Genomic DNA, 21,998 nt, shown 5'->3' on the forward strand with positions numbered 1-21,998 from the left:
CCTATGAATCAGACCTATACTGGCTGTTGAAGGAGTTTAGTTAGATTAGCTTCATTAAGCTAAGATAAGCCTTGAAAGCATCACGCAGAGCATATCAAAAATCATACTAGGTAAAATCAGTACAGTGCTGGGAGAGAAGATCTCACAAGTGTCTTTCATTCTTCCTTCCTCTGATAGAAACAATGCTGAGATTTAGAACAATGTCAAATACTACATTAAGTCATATGTGCAATTTTTTTCCCCTCCATGATAGATAACCTTCCCAGAACTCATTTTTCAGCCTGTGACATTTCATATTTACGTTTCAAAATGTCTATACACAAGAGAGTTCTTTTCTCTGCATGTGGGTACATTTCCCTTCTAAACAAGAATTCAAAGATCGTGGGTACTTATAAAACAAATCATCATTCTGAGCAATATTTCCAGGTATTCTTAAAGACACCCATTTTACAAAGATTGCTGTCAGGGACTTTGTCTCCCCTGAGGGCAAACATGCTGCATTATCTGCCTCGTAGTGCCCAAGGTGAACACTCTGGCCTTGTCCTTAGTGCATGGAAGGCTACCAGCCATGGAGCCAGTCCTTCAAAATCCTGGAGGACCAGGATTAAGGAACATATCACAGAGTGCACCTATCTCTGTGCCACCAAAGCCATGGCAGAAGCTTTGTACTGTGGAGAACTAAGTAGCTGTGAAAAAATACATGACAGAAACTAAACACTTTATAAGCTTAATACTAATGCTATATCTTTCTTGGTTTGTATCCACTTCTGATATAGAACTCATTACTAATAATGAAAAAAATGCTGATTAACCATGTGTCTGTCTTTGTTTTCCCAGGTGTATAAGGTGTATTTTGCATATTGCCATGCAACTGACCAACATGGAGAATGTAAGCAGTGTGAAGGAATTCATTCTTCTGGGCCTTTCAAAGAACCAAGGGGTGCAGAAAATGTGTTTTGTGGTGTTTTTGTTCTTCTATATTGTTGTTGTGGCAGGAAATCTGCTCATCGTTGTCACTGTAGTTAGCAGTCAACGTCTGAACTCCCCCATGTATTTCTTTCTCTGCCACCTGTCCATTGCAGATCTTTGCCTCTCTTCTGTCACAGCTCCCAAAATGATTGCTGACTTCCTTGTTGAGAAGAAAACCATTTCCTTTGGGGGTTGCATGGCACAGCTATTTGGGTTACATTTCTTCGGCAGCGCTGAGATCTTCATCCTCACAATGATGGCCTATGATCGCTACTTTGCCATATGCAGACCCCTGCACTACACCACCCTCATGACCAGGCGTGTGTGTGGCTGGATGGTGATGGGTTCATGGGTGGGGGGCTTTGTGCACTCCCTGGTGCAGACCCTCATAACCGTTAGCCTCCCTTTTTGCGGCCCCAACAAAATTGACCACTACTTCTGTGATGTCCATCCCCTACTACAACTGGCCTGTACCGACACCTATGTTGCGGGCATCATTGTCGTTGCCAACAGTGGAATGATTACTTTGGTCTCTTTCATCATCCTGGTCACGTCCTACATTATCATTTTGTTATCCTTGAAAAGGCGAACATCCGAAGGGAGGAACAAAGCCCTCTCCACCTGTGGGTCCCACATTACTGTGGTGATTCTCTTCCTTGGGCCATGCATATTCACCTACATACGCCCATCCAGCAATCTCTCGGAGGACAAGAGCGTAGCTGTCTTTTACACCGTCATCACGTCCATGCTGAACCCACTCATCTACACGCTGAGAAATGAGGAGGTAAAAAGTGCCATGAGAAAACTGTGGAATAGAAAACTCTGGAGTGAAAAGGGTGAGGTGTAGAACTGTGGTAACATTTTCTCAGGAGCTGAGAAAATCAAGTGTCTCTCACTATAATTCCATTTTGGAAAATTTACTGAAAGCTCCCTTTTGAAGAAAAGCTTGGTTTTAGCTGTTGCAGTAATTAGGAAGACACCGAAAGCTCATGTTTTGATTGGAATGGCATTGTAAACTCTGTGACTAGCAGGGATTCCCTTTATGTTCTCTTTTTGAATAGCACAGGCCCAGGACTGGGGCTTCCAAGCACGGCCGAGACACCAGCAAATAAATAAATGAATGCTATCAAAAATATTAAAATGTGTTCCAGGCAGAGCATCCCATTAGTCTGAGCTCTCCCGGGTGTAAACTTTCCATCAGACAAACTCCATCTACTCTGTAATCTACTCAGCCAGGAAACAATGGCCCAAGGTGTCTGCAAGGCTGTTGGTCACTTGCTGCTGGAAGCAATTGTGCCAAAGGCTTCCTTCCCCTTTACTTTGGAGTAAATGCATTCTTAGGAGTACTGCATTGTCATATGCTGAATCCATGGGTTAGCAATTACACTGCTGATATTAGATGCTGGTTGGGTCATTTGCTGATGCAGATGATATGAGGAGAAGCTTCTCCCCTTCCCATTCCAGTGCAGCTCTCTGCCTTTCTGCAGTAGTTCACCTATCACTAATGCCCTCCTTCCTAGCCATCCCTTCTGCCCTTCATCTCTGCCTCAGATTTTGCATTTTACTGTTTAGACTAATAGAGAATCAAAGATCCAAGTGAAAGATAAATTGCTCACTGTAGGAAATTGTCGCCACCAAAGAAAGCATTGGGGGTCAAAGAAAGCTTTGGGGGGCAGAATTTTATGTGTCAATGAAAAAAAAGAGTTATTCAGTAATAATTCCTGTGCGCAGGATAACTCCTAGCCCAACAGGGCACATCTACAGGCCCAGGCAAAGGAAGAAACATGTATTCCAAGGGAATAGCTGGAGCAGCTACTGCTGCAGGAGGGAAGAGAAGAAATGTGAAGATGGAAGATTAAATCATCTCAGAGCCAGTCACAGCTGCCACAGGGAGGTTAGTTGTAGCAGCTAAGGTTCTCCACAAGGCCAAAGGAGCCACGAGGAGCCACGGGACCCTGACTCCTACCTTGCCAGGAGGAAAAGAGCAAATGAGCTGCGTGAGGGGGAAAGACATCTGTGTAATGCACTCTGAAAGTAACTAAAGCACTTTCTTTTTCCTTCCTTCACTTCACGTTCCCTATAAACACTGGCTTGCACTTGTGTTGCACCTTAACATGGCTTAAGTGTGGTTCAAGATAAGAAGGTGTTCCCTGCAGAGGAGAGCGGCAGATCTACGGACCAAACCGTGGGACAATGTCGCAAATGCTCTGGTTCCCCGAATGTCCTCTGCTCTATGCAGGCGGTGCATTTGCAAAATCTTGCACATGGTCAGCCATGACATTGATTTTAAATAGAAATGTTTCCAAAAGAAGCACATAGCTAGTACTAAATGAAGTCCATTTATCTAGACAGCTCTGGAAAGCAAGCAAGATAGCAAGCAAACCCCCACACAATGTGACATGGTCTAGGTGATCACGCTCCACAGTCACCCTGTAGAGATTACTCTAATAGCTGTCCAAAACATATATTTTAGCTCCCCGTCCACTGATTCTTTCTGACAAAGAAAACTTCACATGCCTCTGCGATCTCATTGCTTCTGGTAAGCTTGTGCTTCTGCTGTGCAATTTACTTGAAATATTTCTGCCACAACTTCCCCATCTGGAGAGAGAGAGAGAGAGAGAGTTGTTCTTGCAGATGCTCTTGGAAGTTGTTTTTGCAGAATGAGAAATGGAGCTAGACATTCAGGCTGTCCGTTTCATCCCCTGTAGCTTTCAGCCCTGGCAGAGATGTGGACTGCTCTCGTGACACACAAGAAGCAGCTTGGAGCTGAGAGGTTTTGATGAAACTGCCTAAAGTGGTCCGAGAGGTCATCAGAGGAGAATAGCAGGCAAACTGTAGGAGACTAGCAAATATAAACTGTGCAAGTTTTCTGATCTTGCTTCTTTGCTTTGTTCAAGTATGACTATGAAATCCTGCCTTTGAAAAGAGGCATTACTGTTGAGTGGCTTTTGTGAGGTACGTTTTATGAATTAGAAAGAACTCAATTTTTTTTAACCTTTCTTTTAATTGGTGTCTTCTTTGCTTATTTTTCAGTTATATGCCATTTCCAGAAATATCTGTCAAAAGGAAGTTTCTGGTGTTACAGAGTCAAGGAGTCAATAGGTAGCTGCAGCATTTCCTGTGTACTCAGTCTTAACTTGTCCCCTCTAGCTGTGCACATCGTGGCAACAATGCTCTTAACACACACGCTTTGGGCCTCCCCACACTGCTTTCCCTCTGCACATGGAGTGGCATGGAGATAGGGACGGAGACACGAAAGAATATTTCCTCTGCTGCTGAAGCTGGAGGGTGGAAGAGGCAGAGATCTCGTGAGAAAGAACTGATTGACCTGTGACTGTGGAACAGGATTAAGAGCCCAAAGGACTTGCCAGTATTGTGGACATTGTTATGCAGCTCTTGCCGTCTATCTTTTCAGTGTAGAAACTGAACACTAGTGATACTTGCGTACTGCACTAGAGTGCAGCAAAGGTGAATACAAGGGTGTTGGTGAGTAAAGGAGATTCAGCAGCGGTGTATTTATTACCCCGGTGGCATCACAGGTGTGTTTATGGGGGGTTCCATGCCTAGTCCAGAACTTGGCTGAGGTGTACAAAAACCTTACTGACACATCGTTAATGCAGATTATCTCCAGTATTCACCCATGTACTGTAGGAAAGGTGGTCTGAGGAAACACAAGCCCGCTCTTTTGGAGACTGAGGTCACAACCCAGAAACTCATGAGCAATAACTGGAACCAATCCACACAAGATGTAGCCCAGTACAGCACATAGAGCACAATGACTCTCCTGCTTCAGGTTTCCTGGCATGCCTTGAACATGGTCTGATTTCACTTAGGGCGCCTTAAAGACAGTTTGTCTGTTTAAAGACATCTCTGCTAAACAGACATGAGGTAGGTGTCCACTTTACCTCCTCCAGAAGGATCTACACTGATAGCTGAAGTGATGTTAATTAGCCAGCTGCCTTGTGTCATGATGTGAACACTGATGGTTGCACAAAAATGCATGGACATTCTACCAGAGTCAGAGAGCAATAGTAAGGACTAGTTCTGTTGAATTCCCTCAGAGGGTTGAAAAAGAAGGTACGTTCACTGCTTGAGCAGAATTCCTTAGGGCATGACTAACGTGTTGAGACTCAAATCAAAACATGCACTATCCTTCTCAGTCAGCTTTTCATTTCCAAATCAACACTTCAGAAGTGGATGTTTAGGGAACCTAGTGACTAGTCTTCCTTTTTAAAAGGGGCAAAGATCAGAAATATGAATCTGGAGGATATTTCCACCAACTCCCTCAAGCAAATAAACAGAGCTCACTATTACACACTTCAGTAATACATTCTGGGTTAGATATCAACTGTCACTCCTTGAGAGAAGCATTGACTTTGAAAGGAAACTTTCCCCAAAAGACATAAAAGGGAATACATTGATATTGAACATACCAGTGATCGACATGGATGTGTACTGATAGCACTGTGTTTCTAATGCCATCACAGGTGGCTTTATTCTGTGCTTCAGGTCCTGTCTACGTGATGTATATGAAGAACAAGAACAATGTGATGGAGTTTGTCTTCCAGGGACTCACACAAGATGATACATTAGCAAAAGTATGCTTCACATTCTTCTTAGTCTTCTATGCCACTGTTATTCTTGGAAACCTGCTTAGCATCATCACTATACAGAACAGTCAACAGCTGGACTCTCCCACCCCATACTTCTTCCTGAGCTGCTTGTCCTTTGTAGATATCAGTTACTCTACTGTCACAGTTCCCAAACTCATTTATGACCTTCTTGCTGAAAAGAAGACCATCTCTTTTGTGGGCTGCATAGCACAGCTCTTTGGGGTCCATCTCTTTGCCTGCACGGAGATGTTCATCCTCATAGCAATGGCGTGTGATCGTTACGCTGCTATATGCAAGCCGCTTCATTACGCAAGCATTATGAACAAGCATGTGTGTGGCCGGCTGGTGGCAGCTTTGTGGGTGGGAGGCTGTGTGCACTCCCTGGTGCAGACCCTGTTCACCACTCAGCTATTGTTTTGTGGGCCCAATGAGATCAACCACTACTTCCGTGATGTACACGCTTTGCTGAAGCTGGCCTGCACTGACACCTACGTGGTTGGTTGCATCGTGGTTGCCAATAGTGGTCTGATTTCCTCAGGCTCTTTGCTTGTTCTTGCTGTGTCCTACGTCATTATTTTGGTCTCTTTGAGGACACGCTCTTCCAAAGGGCGTCTCGAAGCACTCTCTACCTGCACCTCCCATATCACTGTTGCACTTCTGTTCCTTGGGCCATGCATTTTCATCTATATGCGCCCTTCCACCATCTTCCCAGCAGACAAGAGTAGAACTGAAACTAAATTCAAGGTTTCATGTAGCTCTCATCTTTCTTTGGAAATTGTCAGTCAAAAGGATGTGAGCATATTGTCACCAGTCAAACCCGAGCCTTTGGGGTGGTATTGTGGCTTTTACCTTTAGACACCTTAGAGCTGTGTAAGTCTCAGGTCTAGGCTTCTCCTGGCATTAAGAGGAATAACTAGGTATTTTGAGAGGTTATGCTTTCCCACTAGCTCCTACGAGCTTCGGAGAGTGGTGTCTGCTCACGTTTCTACACAAAAAAAGTGATGGTGGTGCTAAGCTTCCAAGAGAAAGGAAATCCTTCAGGATGGCACAGCACAAGCAGGTTTCATCTCACATATATTGGTGTGCTGACATGAGGTGCCTCAACTTGAGAGAGCTGCTGAAGACAGCAAGAGACCTTTGAGGGGACTGCGATTCATTGCATGGTAAAAGAGGAGCATGAGAGGAGCAGGATGCTGCACTAGGTGTCTGCCTTACAGTGAAGGGTGACATACACTGTACTAGACTTTCCAAGGCTCCCAGGAACACTGATGGACACAGAGGCCGTTCCCCAGTGCCAGGCATTAACTCGGATTTTCATCAGTCTGTGCCAACCTGGTGTCTCTGGGAACGCTTCATTTAAAGGAGCTCTGCTAACACCTTTCCAAGGTCTTGACCTTATGTCATAGCTGAGCTTTATAATCTATCAGAGCAGCAAACCAAGCACGGTTAAATACCATAGTCAGTGTTGGAGCCACAATCCAGTTCAATTATCGGGACATTCTTCACCGCTTTATTTAGAGACTGGATGAAGTTTCATACTTTGGCCAGTCGTCTGGTGCTTTACACTATAATAATCTAAGGAATAGGTATCTCAGTGGAAATACAGGTATCTAATATCTCTCCATACTCCATAAGATATAACCTAATTCCTAGCTGAACACTGAAAATTTCCCTAAAATTCTTAACAGTACTGTTCTTGATCCATCGAGTTTTCCTCAACTGTTTGCAGCAGGGAAACCCCCAAATGCCCCTAGGACCTCCTGACTCTGGGTAATGCTGTTCTACGCAAATGGACTTACTTTAGCATTGCTGTCATGACAAGTGATTCAAGGCCGGGATTTTCCCAAATCTCCTCCTGGAACTGAGATTTGGGGAAGGGAAGAAGAGGAACAGGATTCTGGATGGTGGATCAGAAGGCTTTCTTAGAAAAGCAAACTGTAGATTTGAAGAGACAGCAGCTCTTTAACATTTTAAATTCCCTAATTTTGTCTGGGTTTCTCGAGGTGGAGACTAAGGGATAGGTGAATGCAGGGCTTAGATGAATGCGGGGCTTATGAAAAATCTGTTCTTTTTGATGATATTTGTCAGAAAGCATATTTAGGTTTGAGATTGTGATTCTTGATTGAAACATGCTGCCGGTTCTGCTGATGCTTAGCTCTAGATGGCTTTGACTATCTTAAACATTAGCGCAGAGAGAGGTGTGCAGACATGACTCATTGCTGTGCAGGGAAGCTCTTTGATGACAACCTACCTGTCTTTTTCTGGAAGAGTAGTAGTGTACATTGCTCTTCCCAGAGACCTGTAAACATACACAGTAAAGTAAAATGATGCCTGTGATTTCTTCTCAAGCTATTTCCTTCTTGTGAGCTGGGAGTCCACTGAAAGAGACAATTTTGGACACCTCAGAAATCTGGTTTAAAAATCTCACATCTCTGTCCTAGATAAGGACAGCGCAACATTGATATGTGTAAAAACTGTGAACTTCACATATCTGATGATACTTAATAATCAGAAACAAGAGATAAACCTTGAGCTTCAGCCTCTGCAGCAACAGAAAGATGACAACTAGCAGCACCAAAAGGCTACATTTTCAATTTCTTTTTCCTGCATTTCAGGACTGTTAGGCCAGTGGGATAATAGTGCATAGTGTCCAAATGCTTTTACTACCCCGTGCATATTCTAATTTTAGCGTTACTGAGATAAACGGCTTCTGAGATAGTGATGGCCTTTAATCATCACTACTTGATCAAAATTCAGACTATAACATATGAAGATAAGTTTTCTCCCCAGCCGTGTGTCTTTGGGCAGAAATAATGATGTTTCGCAGTCATATCACCTCTCTGTAAAATATGCTGGCATCAGTTTGAAAGAAAGAGACTTGTAAAATCCTTCTTTAGGGTGCCATAGATGATCACAGGGACACAATCTTTGCTATAGTTATGCATAGCTTTAAGGAGAGGAAGTCAGGGGAAATAACAGCCCTAACAGGCTTGCAGTGAAATGCAAAGGCAATCCGCGAGATCTCTTTCCATCCCCCTTTGACTGTAAACCTTATGCAGAGGCAGGAACCTCTCACCTGTCTGAGATTAATTCTGTCACTTTCAGCTCAACAAAGATTTCAACTCCTTCTGCCAACTGAGGGACAGCATTTGTAAACTCAGCCAGAAGGGATGAAACATCGTTTAGCGCTAGAACACCTATCCTTAGAGCTAGCTTAGTTGAATTGATAAAAGGATTCCAAAGCCTTTCCCAACTTTCTCATCTCCCAGAAATGATTGGTCATTTATTCTCAAAATCACATTGATGGCAGACATGTAGTTGGTAAGTCACCATCTTATTTCAGCATTTTTTTAAGTGAAAGAACACTGCAGCTTGATTAACTTTCAAATTATGTCCAATGTCCTTAAAATAACTACCAGTTCACTCAGTTGCCTCAAGTGGATTGCTGATATGTGGAGATGAAAAGCAGGAATAAGTTCTTGTTACTTCACAATGGTAGCAAAATTAGAAGTCAATCTTTTCTGCATTTCTGTAGTTTTTTCATGTTTCCAGGCAGAAGGGGAAAAAGGAGGTAGTAATGAGTGACAGAAGAGGGAGATTTAACAGAAGAGGGACAGTTACTTTCCCTAGTGTTTGGGGGGTGAAAACACGGGTGTCTCTTCTCCAAGATTTCCTTTCCAGAACTTCAGGTTCTGTGTGTTGCACTGGAAGAGGCTACTCCTTTCAAATACTGAAGACGTAGCAGAAGTGGCCATAAATTCAAATCACATTGCTTTTCTCCTCTTGAATATCTCTGAAAGCCTTTTCTAATCTTGACGGACTGGTGGTTTTCCTACATGAGCAAACGTTCCTAGTAGAACAGAGAACTGCAATTCTGTGCCACGCACTCCTCAGGCAGGAGTCCTGTTTGTGCTTGGAACTTGCAAGTTAAGAGTCAGGATTCCTCCAGCTTTCAGCAGCAGAGGAACACAGTCTTTCAAGATAGAAGTTGCAGATACAACCAGTTAGAAGTCCACCTAAAAGCACTTCTAACAATTAAGTACCTTTCTGAATCTCACCCTTGGAAGCGGATCAAATCTTCCTTGGAAGTCCTACTCTTTGTACCAAGGTTTTGATAAATTTTCCCCAAACAAAGTTCTCTTTCTAACAAGTCTGCTGAAGTTTCTCTAAAACTCTAAACTCCCCTCAGAGCATCCTTCACCTCCTTATTCCTTAGGCTGTAGCTGGTAAGATTCAGCACTGGAGTCACCACTGTAGAGAACAGAGAGGCCCATTTATCTCAGTCCAATGAGTAGCTGGATGTTGGGCTACCGCACATAAAAACGGTGCTGCCATAAAACAAGAAGAGAGCTCTCAGATGGGAAGCAGAGGTGGAGAAGGCTTTGCATCTGCCCTTGGAGGAGTGGATCCTCAGGGTGGTGGAGATGAGGTAGATGGAGGAGATTAGAATTGCCAGAGATGTGAAGATGCCACGAAACACACCAAAAATGTGAAGTACCGTCTCTTTGCTACAGGTGTCAGAGCATGAAAGCTGGATCCTAGGGGATGTCACAGAAATAATGACTGATAACACCAAAGTCACAGAGAATGTGAAGGTGGAGATAGTTTGCGCAAGTGCGTGGACAAAGCCAGTGAAAGAGGAGATGATTACCATCTGTGTACAGGCTTTTGAGGACATGACAGTTGCATAAAGGAGAGGGTTAGAGAGAGCCACATGCAGTCATATGCCATTACTGCCAGCAGGAGACACACAGCACTAGCCATGAGGAGACAGGTGAATAGCTGTGCCACACAGGCACTGACTGAAATGGCTCTCCTCACTGCTGAAGAGTTCACCAGCAACCTTGGGGAGACAGCTGAGGAGTAACAGAAATCCACAGAAGCCAAGTTACTGAGGGAAAGGTACACAGTGTGTGAAGCCGGGGGATCAACCTTCATCTACATGATCCTTCCAAGATTCCCTACTAATGTGCTTAAAAAAAGCGGGTTACCTTCACCTCTTGGCTTTCTGTTAGTCCAGAGAGGATAAACTCAATGGCCACACAGTGATTCCTCTCAGGCATGTTGCTAGCACACTCATGCTATCTCCCGACAAGAAACTGGTTCAACACCTAGAAGTAATGGGAAACTGGCAACACACAATGGATTGTCTCAGTAGCCACAAGGAAGTACAGAGCATTTTCCTCATAGCTTCTGACTAGACTTCTTTAATTACGCATTGAAATGACTTGTGATACAAGGGAGTACGGTTCCTATTTTTCAGGTGAGATAAGAAAGCGCAGAAAGATAAAATAATTTATTCAAAAGGCAGCAGCAGCACTGTGAAACACCAGTCCTAGTCTGGCACTACAATGCTTTTCGTGTGCCCTCTTTCTCCTCTTTTAAGGAAAAATCTGCTTTTCTTGAGGACATCTATGGAGCACTCTTCTCCCCTCACTCGTGGCCACGGTTGGGTGTACAGGATCATCCAAATGGCCCACTCCAAGGGCAATGGCCTGCTTGTTCCTGAAGATACATGGTCTTGACACTAGTTCAGACATCATTCTTCCTGTATTGCAATCACCAATACATTTTTTGCCTATTAGCTAACTCCCCGGGGCATTGGTAGCAGGGTAGTTAGAGCTCAGTATGGGCCACAAAGTCCATTAATGGGGCAAAGCAGCCCCCGTTCAGCCTTGCTGAAATAGGAATATAATGGTTAGGCTGCAGCTGTGCCAACTTGCTAAGACCTGCCTTCATTACATGGACCTCCATCACCCTGACCTTTGGGACTGCAACTCGTAAACATACAAATAACAAATCCACATCCTGGCAGAAGAAAGTAAGAGTTTCCTCTCTTGAAAGAAATGCTGGCAGGCACTAAATGGCAACAGCAGCAGGAAAACTCAGCTTTGCATCTTCCCAAAGAGGAGGAGATACCACAAGATCCTCCAGGTTTGGCTGAGAAAGGATTTCTCATTTGCTTGCATCCCTGTTGTCAAGGAAAAGTGGCCATTTTCTGCTCAGGAATAAATTGGGAAGAGTCACCAAATGAAATACTTTCCATTTAGAGGGTGAAAAATCTCATGCTAAAAGGGAAGGAATCCCGAACAAGAAGGGAATCAGTCATCCCTGTAAAGGTTCTACCAGCTTCACCTCACATGAAAAATTATTGTTAATCTATTGGAGGTTACCAGTAACCTGGCTGACGCTCTCAAAGCGGAGTTCTTATCATGTGGGTGACTGAATGGAGGTTTCAGTTCTTGCTGAGGTCTCTTTCTAGCATAGGCTTCAAGGTATTGCATAGGTACAAAACTATTCTCTTACTGACCTGTTTCATCCAGAAAGGCAAGAGTAGATACTGTGGATACCAAGCCAGTTTATTCCCCCCTTGAGCCAAATCTTCAGAAGTACTTGCCCATTTCAAGAAGCAGACAGCAGGATTAAAACCAGCCTATAATGGTTAGGTACACAGTTTAAGTGAGCAAAATGCTTACCCTGCTTAGGTGCACAGAAGACCAGACTGCCTTTACACACTGAGTCATCTTTGCATAGCTGGCTGTTGTTTATCTCCAACCTACCCAACCTTTTCTGCCCTAAAGCACAGCAACTAGCCCAGTTAATTCTCAGAAAAGGGCTTCAATGAGCTTGCTATCAACAGGTTGCTCTCTTCCATGGACTACTTGGGAAACTGAAGGAGGAAATTTCCCTCTCCTGCCCCAACGTGAGTGATCAAACACTGGATTAGGTGCAAATTTGTAGAATCTCCATCTGTGCTGACATTTAAAATTCAGCTGGATCGAGCCGGAGCAATCTGATCTGACTGAACCTGCTCTGAGGAGGAGGTTGGACTTGGTGACCTCCAGAAATCCTTCCCAACCTAAATGATTCTATGATTCTATCTGCAGATTGAAAATGATCTTTTTCATCTCTAAAATGAAGAAATAGGCCTACCTTCCTTGCATGAAGGTGCGAGATATTTTATGCCATATTGTTCCCAGAAATAAACTCTTATTTCAAAAGCTACAAACATTTCATGTACCTTCGTAAGAGTGAGTAGCTTCCTTCTTCACTACAAAGACATCTTACTGAAACAAATCAGAAGATTTATCTAAATAGAAAAACTTTAGGACTTCCCACTTGCAATAGAGCCCCTCCCTGCTCCAGATAAATGCCCAGATAAATGTTCTTTGCTTCGATGTTTGCAGAACTATGCAATTCAATACTGCCTTTGGAGCAACAGCTCATTCTTTTCCCTGTATGTTGCAGCTGACCTGCAGCCTGGGCGTTGTGAAACATTAGTGGAGTGACACGCTGAGAAACAACTTCAATATGAAATGTGATATTCTAACACTCAGCTTGCCGCTTTGGAATTCTTTTTTCAGAAAAATGGTGTTACTGAAGTACTTGGTGTACTTATGACTCTCGATGCAGTTTAATGTCTGTAAATTAGATCTCCTGCAAGACACCAGGCCTTAATTAGGAGTCTCAGCAGATGCACTGTAATGAAGAATCTTTCTGTGAATTAATTTCCCCTACCCTTGGTTAGGGGTCTAGTCAACATCTATTCTGGGCTCCCCCTATAGACAAAGGAAGCAATATCACCTTCAAAGGACAATTCATCCCATCTTAAGATAAGTGTGATAAGCAGAAGGAATCATCCTCTAAGGGTGTCTTTGTTGTCATTGATTATAGGACATGCCCGTCTCCTTCCCTGCCCTTACTACTTTTTACTAGTGAAACTGATGACATAAGTATCCTAGCAAATTCAGTGAACCCTCGTCATGCCTGTCCCTATCAACTCTCCAGAAAGCCCAAGTACCTTGGATTTAGATCATTAACTTCCAGATAACTATAGCAAAAGAAGAATAATTCCACCTGGCATGAGTAATTTCCTAGCCCTTGAGACTAAGGGACAGGGTAAGAAATAAGAAGTACAAAATAGCTGTACAGTAATGGCATGGTGGAAAGAAAGCCTCAGCAGCCTCAAACTCACCGCTGCTCCTGTTACTGCCATTCTTTCTTCTCACCTTGGCATCTCTATCTTCCTTGCTTTTTTGCACCTGATTTATCAGCCAGAGCTCAAGGGTAAGGAATAAGATCTATTGAAAAAAATTAACAGAGCTTTAGACTGCAAACTTTAATATAGATTCTTTTAATAATAACAAGACCATATTCATGTAAATAGCAGTACAGTGTAAGATATCAGAGGAATCAGCTCTGCTTATCTGACTCTGAAGAGCTGCAGTGCAACTCCGTGGAGTTTAAGCATTAAGTATGCCATCTGAATGTGAATCCACCTCTGTTATTAATTGTGATCAAACTTGATAATTCTTCCTCTCATTAAAATGCACAGTCCTGATACACAGTTAGCTGGTTTTTCCACAGAAGACTCCTGTTGTCTCTAATAACACATCTACCCTTGGACTTGTGCCCTTTGTTAGATAACCTCTTTGGCTCATGGACCATCTAGTTTCAGGCAGCCTGCTCATCTGTGGAGCATATATTTTGCTGTGATAACCTGTTCATGTGTGGACCATCCAGGCTCAGATTGTATGTCCATCCATCGGGGTAGATTTTTCTTCAAATGCAGATATAAAGTTCTTCAAGTAGGTAATCGCTGGTGATTTGCTTAGAGTTCTGGTGCGTCTCTCTGTTCCTGCAACCTCTCCCTGTTCTTGCAATATCACTGGACACTTATTGAAATTACTTTACGATAAGGTGATGAAGACAGCTGTTCTGGGAAGCTGAGGAGCCTTTGAGACATACGAACAAAGACCCTTCCCCTGATTCTGGCAGAAGTTTAAGGACATCTCTACCTGCCAGAAAAGCTAGCTTACTTGTGCTACTTCGAGGGCTTAGAGGTTGTTTGACAAACTGTTGGCCTTCAGAGCAGAGAGCTGAATTGGGTTACTCAGCTGAAGAGTGATCTGCTCTGACTGTCCCTAGCAGCGAAAGTCATCAGTGGGGCTTAGGCAGGCAGAAATGTCCCAGGTAACGCAGCCTTAGTTAGACTGTGCTTACAGTGGCTGCTCATGTTGTGGAGTGGGGGTGACTCCTGGGACAATGAATGTGCAGTGCCGTGTGTAAGATGATGAGTGAGGGAAGCTCGTCTGTCTGGGCTGCACCGTGAGGTCTGCAATGTATTTGCATTGGACTGAGTCCTCTTCCAGACTGCATTAGACTGGCAATGTAATGGCTTCTGGACTTCTCGTCTAGACTATGTGAAAGCCGTGGTGTTCAGGAGATAGCTGGGTTAAAAGTGGATCAACAGGTATTGCTTGTCTGGGTTATTTATCGTTCTTTCCTGCAGTCCTCTCTCACAGTTTAGTCAGGAATATCTGCAACCTCCATGGTATTCTAGGAAGCATGAAAATGTTTGCTTGCAGAAAATTTGTACTTCTAGATGCTGCCAGAGTTGCTCTGGGAACTGACTGGTTATTGCTTAACGACACCTGTCAGTCTTAACGATAAAGCTATGGATATGGAAGAGTGGAACATATTTCTTCCTCAGACACTACGTTTACACATTAAGGGGTCTAAGTGGTTCAGGACATGCAGAATGGGTTGCTCTGAGTGATGACCCCCAGTGAGAGGGAGTGTAGCTTTTTATGGGACCTTTACTTGCAGTCCTTCCTAAGGATAGGGAATAATGGTCTTACACCCATTTGTCTAATAACTCTGTGTATTGAGGCAGTGTTATAGCAGGTTCCGTTTCCTTCTCTGTGCTACTTCCATGGCCAAAGCAGCTGAGACTGAAGTCTTTCTCTACTGAAGCCAGTGGCTTTTTGTTCTCTACGAGCCATAAACCTGAGCTGGTCACTCTACACTCTTCCTGTAATTCCCAGATATAAATATAGACCTTTCAGGGGAGACAGAGACAGGTGTGATCAATCTCTCTTCCAAAACTATGGAGGCAAACAGACTTTTATTTGCCTTCATGAGCTATAGCAAGAGCCTACAAGTTTGGTTTATGCTTTGGCAGCTCATTAACAGAAGTCTAAACTTAGGTAAGATGAATCCCAGCCTCAGCATTTGTAAAAAATTCTTCTGTGTGCACATTTTTAGCCTGCGATGCATGTGAATTGGTTCAAGGATATTCACCCACAACAAAAGAGGGTAGGCTGTCACTCAGGACCACCTGCTGTGTTCTTGCATCGAAGACTCAAGTCACCCACATCACTAATACTGTAAACAGTTTAAGGTGCCTGATGAATGTGACCAGGTTTTACTGAAAGGTTAATGATCACCTTCAGACTGGGAGTCAGGAAAAAAAAGACTACAAGGATGTATGAGGTAAGGGAATGGAAACAGAACATGGAAGCGATACTGCTGAACTGGTACTAGTTAGCAACAGTCGAAAACAAAGCTGGGATGTCTTCAAGGCATCAAACTTGAAAGTAAAAACTTAGGTGAAAATAATTGCCTTCGAAAGTGTCACAATTGTACTTTCTCACAGTAAAGCTGTAGCTCTTGCTATTACAGAAAAGTTTTTAATATTTAATATTTATTTTTAATATTTAATATTTAATATTACTACTGTTTTCAGGGTTTGAGGGCACTAACAGGCCTTAATGGGCCTGATCATCCTCGCCTGAGGCAGCCACTTGCACCTCCTGCCCATGGGCCCAGGAGCCCCATTTAAGCTCAACCCTGGGCCTTCAGTTTCTGTCTGAGCTTCCCTAGAGGAGCACTGATCTCCAGCTCAGCTCAGCTCAGCTCAGCGTGCAGACTCCATTGCTCTGGACCCTGCCCTGTGGACTGACTTCCCAGCTTGACCCTGGACCTATCTTGTCACTTTGGGCCTGCCCAGTAGGCACTGGACTCTCTCTGTCCCTGGTTACCCTCACCAGGCCTGATCCTGGCTCTGACCCGCAGGCTGACTTCTCAGCTTGACCTCATACCTGCTTCATCACCAGGAACTCTCCTGGTCATCTGGACTCTTGGTTGAACTTGGCTACCATCTCCAGGTCTTCTCTGCCCACCTGGCTCAGGGCCAGAGGGACAGGCCCTGGCTGCAGCCTCCTGAACTTATCATTCTACACATCCTGAATAGGGAAAAGGAAGAAAAAAATGGGCACTTCTATGGCATAACTCATCTCATCATGTAGCAGATGTCTAAGATACTTAGTTGAACCATTCTGTAAAAATACCTGTTGCTTTTTTTTCCTCCCCCTCCCTATTGAGAAGAAACTAAGATGGAAGACAGAAACGAAGGCATGCTTAAAGGTATATCTCTAGGTGAGATGAATTCCATAAGCAGCCATATGCATGTAGAGCTACTCCAGATTTATTACAAATAAACCAACTATTCCTTCACTGCCATATTTATAACTGTGATACTAATATTTTTTTTTTTATTCAGAAAAAGATATTAAAGTCCGCTGGTTGGATTCCAACTCTTTCCAGTCAACTTTGATGGCATTCTACTAGACAAATGTCTGATAGAAAACATTCTTTGATTAATTCTGCTCGTTCCTGCACCAAACTAAGCTCCATTCACACTCATAACAAACTGACTGTCTGACTAGTAGGTACATGGACGTATGAATTCATGAGCTGACTTTTGAAGGTGTGCAGGATATACAAAGTTACCTGTGAAGACAGAAATGGATGGTCAGCATCTCTGGGGAAAATAAGGTTTCACATGCATTTGTCTGCATGGGATTACAATGATATTCCATAGCAGATGTCAGCTGCACTTAAACTCCAGGACTATGAAAAGAGTTAAATTCATATCCATTTTCACTTACCATGTCTTTATTAAACCAAAGGTAAGTAACTGCAATTTGTTTGCACGGCACAATACATGACTACAATCTGCTGCTGCTGTATCAATTCTATCAATAAATTGGACCTACAAGCCACAAAGAACACGTGTGAAAATGAGGCTATTCTAGGATTCCTAGACTGTGACATTCTCGTTCCACATTGTCCTGAAACGATGTTTTGCTAAATTTCAGTCTACTTTTAAATATAAACAGACTTTATCTCTGTTATTTCTGTTTTGTATAACAGAGATGGTCTCTTTCCAAAATGTTGAGAAGATTTGGATTTATTCCACTCTTGGTAATACCCAGCACTCTGAAAAAGAAGGAGATCTGAACAGGCTTTTATCTATCTGGGCAGGTGGCTCTCCATGACCCGAGGTTACACTAATAGGATAAAAACATGAGAAACTGCTGGACATTACAGAGAGTGAAAGAGGCTTGTCAGGAACTCCCCATGGGTGAAGGATATTGAAAGACAGTAAAATAGGATTGCTGTCTTAGCAAAGTTGCTCAGGAAGGCTATAGTTACCAACATAATCATATAAATAGCAAATACAGGTGTGAAACGAGCAAAACAGGAGTCAAAGGGGAAAGCATAGTTGGGAGGGGAAGAGAGGAAAGAGAAATATAAGCTAATGACATTAGGGCTGCTTGTGGGTACCTGTTGATTAGTCCTGAATCTGATCAACACAGCCTGGAACAGGACAATAAGCTTGTATTTCTGACCATACCACAGGTGTCAAAGTTGCTTCTGCACTGTTTCTCCTAACATCAATGAAGGGGTCACCCTGGAGGGCACAGAGGATTTCTGCAATATCTCAGGGAATATACATCCAACGTAGAGGGAAAGGAGAGAGATTCCATGACTAATCCCTAAAACCACAAATTAATATGCTTCATATTCATACTCATAGGGTGAGGTAGGAAAGGGCATGTGGGTGGCAATCACAGCTGTTGCTCCTATATAAATGCCATTGTTAGCCACATCTGTGTTTTTTTCTGTAAAGGAGAAGAGGGGGAATTGTTCTCTAGTTGCTGAAAGCAAAGGTCTGTGGCAGTCCACCTGGGATGTGTATTGCCTAACAAATTCTTTAGCTTGGAAGTTATCCTTGGTAAGGTAGTGTTGTGACCAAAAAGCTTAGATGCCCTGAATGCCTAACTCGTAGTGCTTCTAGCTTTTAAAATTTTATCAAGAGGTCTTACTTGGTTAGCCTTGTTCTTTCTCAGTCTGTCTAGGGGTGTTCTGCTCCTGTTGATTTCCTTCAACTGTAGCATGCTTTTTCTTTTTTGAAGTGGAGATCTACAGGGTTGTGAAATTGTGGACTAGTTTATGTTGGATGAGTTCTCTGTAGGTCTCCTAATTTAGTCTTTTGCTCAAAGTAGGCCTAATTAGATTAAGACATTAAGGGTCTTATCCAGCTGGTTTTTCCCTGTCTCCAAGTATGAAGATATCACAGTCTCTCTAGGCTTCTGTCCCAGCGTTTTGTCACCCTCTGGATGAAAAATGTTTTCCTTGTTAACAAACTTGTTTGCATTGGAATTTTTCATCTTGTAAGCACCATGTGTAAACAGTGAGAGGGGGAAGCTAGTCTATTTAGTCTATGCCATGAGGCCTGGGCTATCTTTTAATAAGTCCTCTTCCAGACTGCCTTCAGGGGGCTATGTATGAAAGTGGGACCTCTCATTTCTGTTTCTCTGTGTGGCTAGTCCCCATGTACTGAGTTCAAGGGAAAAAGTCTGTATGTAGGTGACAGAGCAGAAATATTCAGTACTACTACGCTTGCTAACATGCGTGCTATTTCCAGCCTGCCTTCCCCCCCCATGTCTGATATGGGGAAAGAACTCCTCCTGCAAGGTACTGGGGAATTCAATAAATGCTTGTTACTTAAATTACTGCTTGCCTTGGTCAGTGAGGAACAGGACAATGAAGCTGAACCAGGTGTCTGGGTTACATAGCCCATGTCTTTTCTCTAGTCTTCTCTCCTCACTCAAGCTAGGAGAGAATATCTATGAGGCCTGATTCTTAGGCTTCCTTGAGTCCACATGCTGCATAATGCATGTATGTGATCTATTTGCTCTGTGGTGTGGTTTTCTTTTTTTTCTTTTTCTTTTTTTCCCTCCAGGTGACTATTCCTATATCAGGATATAGGAACTGTCTCCCGAAGTCTGTGCCCATCTCACAGCACTACCACCAATGGCTTGCCTCAGTCATTTGGAGGTCCTTAACATGGACACCACTTGCTCCATCTGTCTTGACTACCTGCAGGACCCTGTCATGATTCCTGGTGGCCACAGCTTGTGTAAAGCCTGCATCACCCACTACTGGGAGCCAGTGGTCAAGGACTTCAGCTGCCCAATGTGTCAGCATGTTTGTGCTCAGCAAGTCATGTACCCCAACCGGCAGCTGGCCAGCATAGTGGAGACAGCCCGGCAGTTGCCTTTTGTCAAGGAAAAGATGCAGAACGAGAAGCTCTGCTGCCGGCACCATGAGGTCATCAGTCTCTTCTGCAAGGAGGACCAGGAAGCCATGTGTGTGGTGTGTGCAGTCTCCCACGGCCATCTCACTCATACAGGAGAGCCCCTGGATGAAGCCCTCAAACAACACAAGGAAAGCAAATGGTATCTCCCAGAGGTACTGCTAGAAAGCATTTCCTTCACAAGGTTTGAGATACCTGGCATTCCACTCCGGTCTTTAAACTTCTAACCATCTCATCCTAAGTAAGGCAGTAGGGCAGTTCAGACCCACCAATACTTGTTAAGTCACAGGAATGCAGCAGAACAGTCTGGGAACAAGTGTTGCATCTCTAGTTTGACTTTGACACTAAATATTTCAAAAGGGTGCTGGTGACCAGAGAAACTCTAGAGAAATTTGTATTCAAGCACCACAGTTTGGAAGCGGAGTCTAGGGATCAGAACATGAGTAGATTATGAAAGAGGATGTAGGGCCTCCCCAGTTCTGGGAAGGAGTTTAATCTAGGCATAAGAGCTGAGTGTAGGCCCAATGACTACTGGCTCCTACCCGCTCTAAGCAGCGAAGCAGAACTTATTAGTAGATTCCGCTCTTCTCTGCAAACAGGGAGGAGAAAGACAGTCCCTGCTACAGAAGGAGGAGGGTGTGTGCTGGGGGCTCAGGGTTTCGTTTCTATGATCCAGTAAAGAAACTGGAGTCTAATGGATAGAGCAAGGAGGAACGGGAACTAAGGCAGCTGTATGTAGAAATGTGCCTATACCTCATGGCCAGCTTGAGGTGAGACCACCCAAAACTACAGTAATGATTCCGACATCAGAAACTGATGTTACTGCTCACGGGCTCTCCATCTTGAAGCTGAAGAAACATTCCAGCAGCTGAGTGGGATGTGTGCTTCACCCTCTGAGGCAACCTCAACCAATTGAGCTAGCTGTGTTGGTGGCTAGAACCAACAGTCTGACAAATGTGCTTATTCACTTCACCGGACAGTAGATGCATAGTCAGCTAATTAGCTTTCTAGAATACTCCTGTGACTATACTGACATCTAGTGGAATTTAGGCATCTAATTCATCTAATTCATCTAAATGTAGATGTCTTAATCTTGGACAGAATCCCAGCCAAGGTGTCTGCACAAGTTGCATCCAAAATGTTGGAGGCATTTTTCAGGGCCCACCCCCAATTCTTTATTTTTTTTTTAGGAATCTCAACTTAGGATTCGATTAGTCGTTTTCAGAGGCAGGAGGGAGTGTTAGAGCAAAATTTGTGATGTTCCACTGAGTAATTCCTGCTGTCCCATATCTGAGGGTGGAGTCAGAAGTTCCATTTTGATTCAGAGATACAGTAGGTTTCCTGGAAAGTTGCTCTGGTGATTGACTCCCTAGAAAAAATTAAGCTATACAGTGTAGAACTATCTTGCTTTGACTCCTTGTCTGCACTTCTAGCTGCTGTTCAGAAGCTAAATTTGGAAGGCAGAGGAATATTGTAACCTGTATTGCTGCTGCACACACAGGTGTTCAGAACTTTAACCCAGAAACACTCAGTGTAGCACCTGATGCAGATGTTCAGTGTGAATAGCCAGAGGATTGCTGGAATTTATAATTGACATCCCATGAAAGCAAAGTGCATGAAGTGACATGTCAGATCAATTGGTATATGATTCTCAGCTGGTATGATCCAAGCCTTCTCAGTGCTGCTTCAGCATCTGATGCCTTGGACCATTTTGCCTGAGCAGAATCTCTTGCCCTTCCCTCTCCAGGATAAGCTACAAGCTTGCATGGAGCATCTGGGCAGAAAAGCAAAGGATTTGAAGGAACATTTATCCATGGAGGAGAAAAAGCCCAAGGAGCTGAGAGTAAGTGGAAGAAGGGGCAGAGCTGAGAGGAGTGGGGTAGGGGCCTTCTCTTTAGGCCCACCCAGCTGGAGTGAACTGGAGTGGTGTGGTGAGCTCAGAAGAGCTGACAAGAGGGGCTCTTTCTTCCCTAGGGGTGTTGCCTCAGGTCAGTCCCCAGCTGGGAGATGCTCTCTAATCTCCTGGTGACTTCTCTGTCACAGCCTTTCAAAGAAGCTCTTGTGGCAGTCCCTTTCTCTGGGGCAGGGCTGAAGCTCTGCCTTGCATTTTGAGAGGTCACTATTAATCTGTATGGCCCTCTGCAACCAGGAGCCCTGGATCTCCCTGTTTAATCTCTTCCATGTGGTCT

At 43.8% G+C, this 21,998-nt stretch overlaps 1 protein-coding gene across 1 annotated transcript; it reads left to right on the forward strand.

The window, feature by feature from the left end:
• Window positions 1-880: 880 nt before the first annotated feature.
• LOC136992051 (olfactory receptor 4S2-like) lies at window positions 881-1,786 on the forward strand (the record flags this gene model as incomplete). Its single annotated transcript, XM_067295732.1, has 1 exon — window positions 881-1,786. A coding segment is annotated over exon 1 (906 nt), but the record flags the coding sequence as incomplete, so codon positions are not given.
• Between the last annotated feature and the right edge of the window lie 20,212 nt (window positions 1,787-21,998).

Source organism: Apteryx mantelli, chromosome 4, assembly GCF_036417845.1.
Source record: "Apteryx mantelli isolate bAptMan1 chromosome 4, bAptMan1.hap1, whole genome shotgun sequence".
In the NCBI taxonomy this organism is placed as follows: domain Eukaryota; kingdom Metazoa; phylum Chordata; class Aves; order Apterygiformes; family Apterygidae; genus Apteryx; species Apteryx mantelli.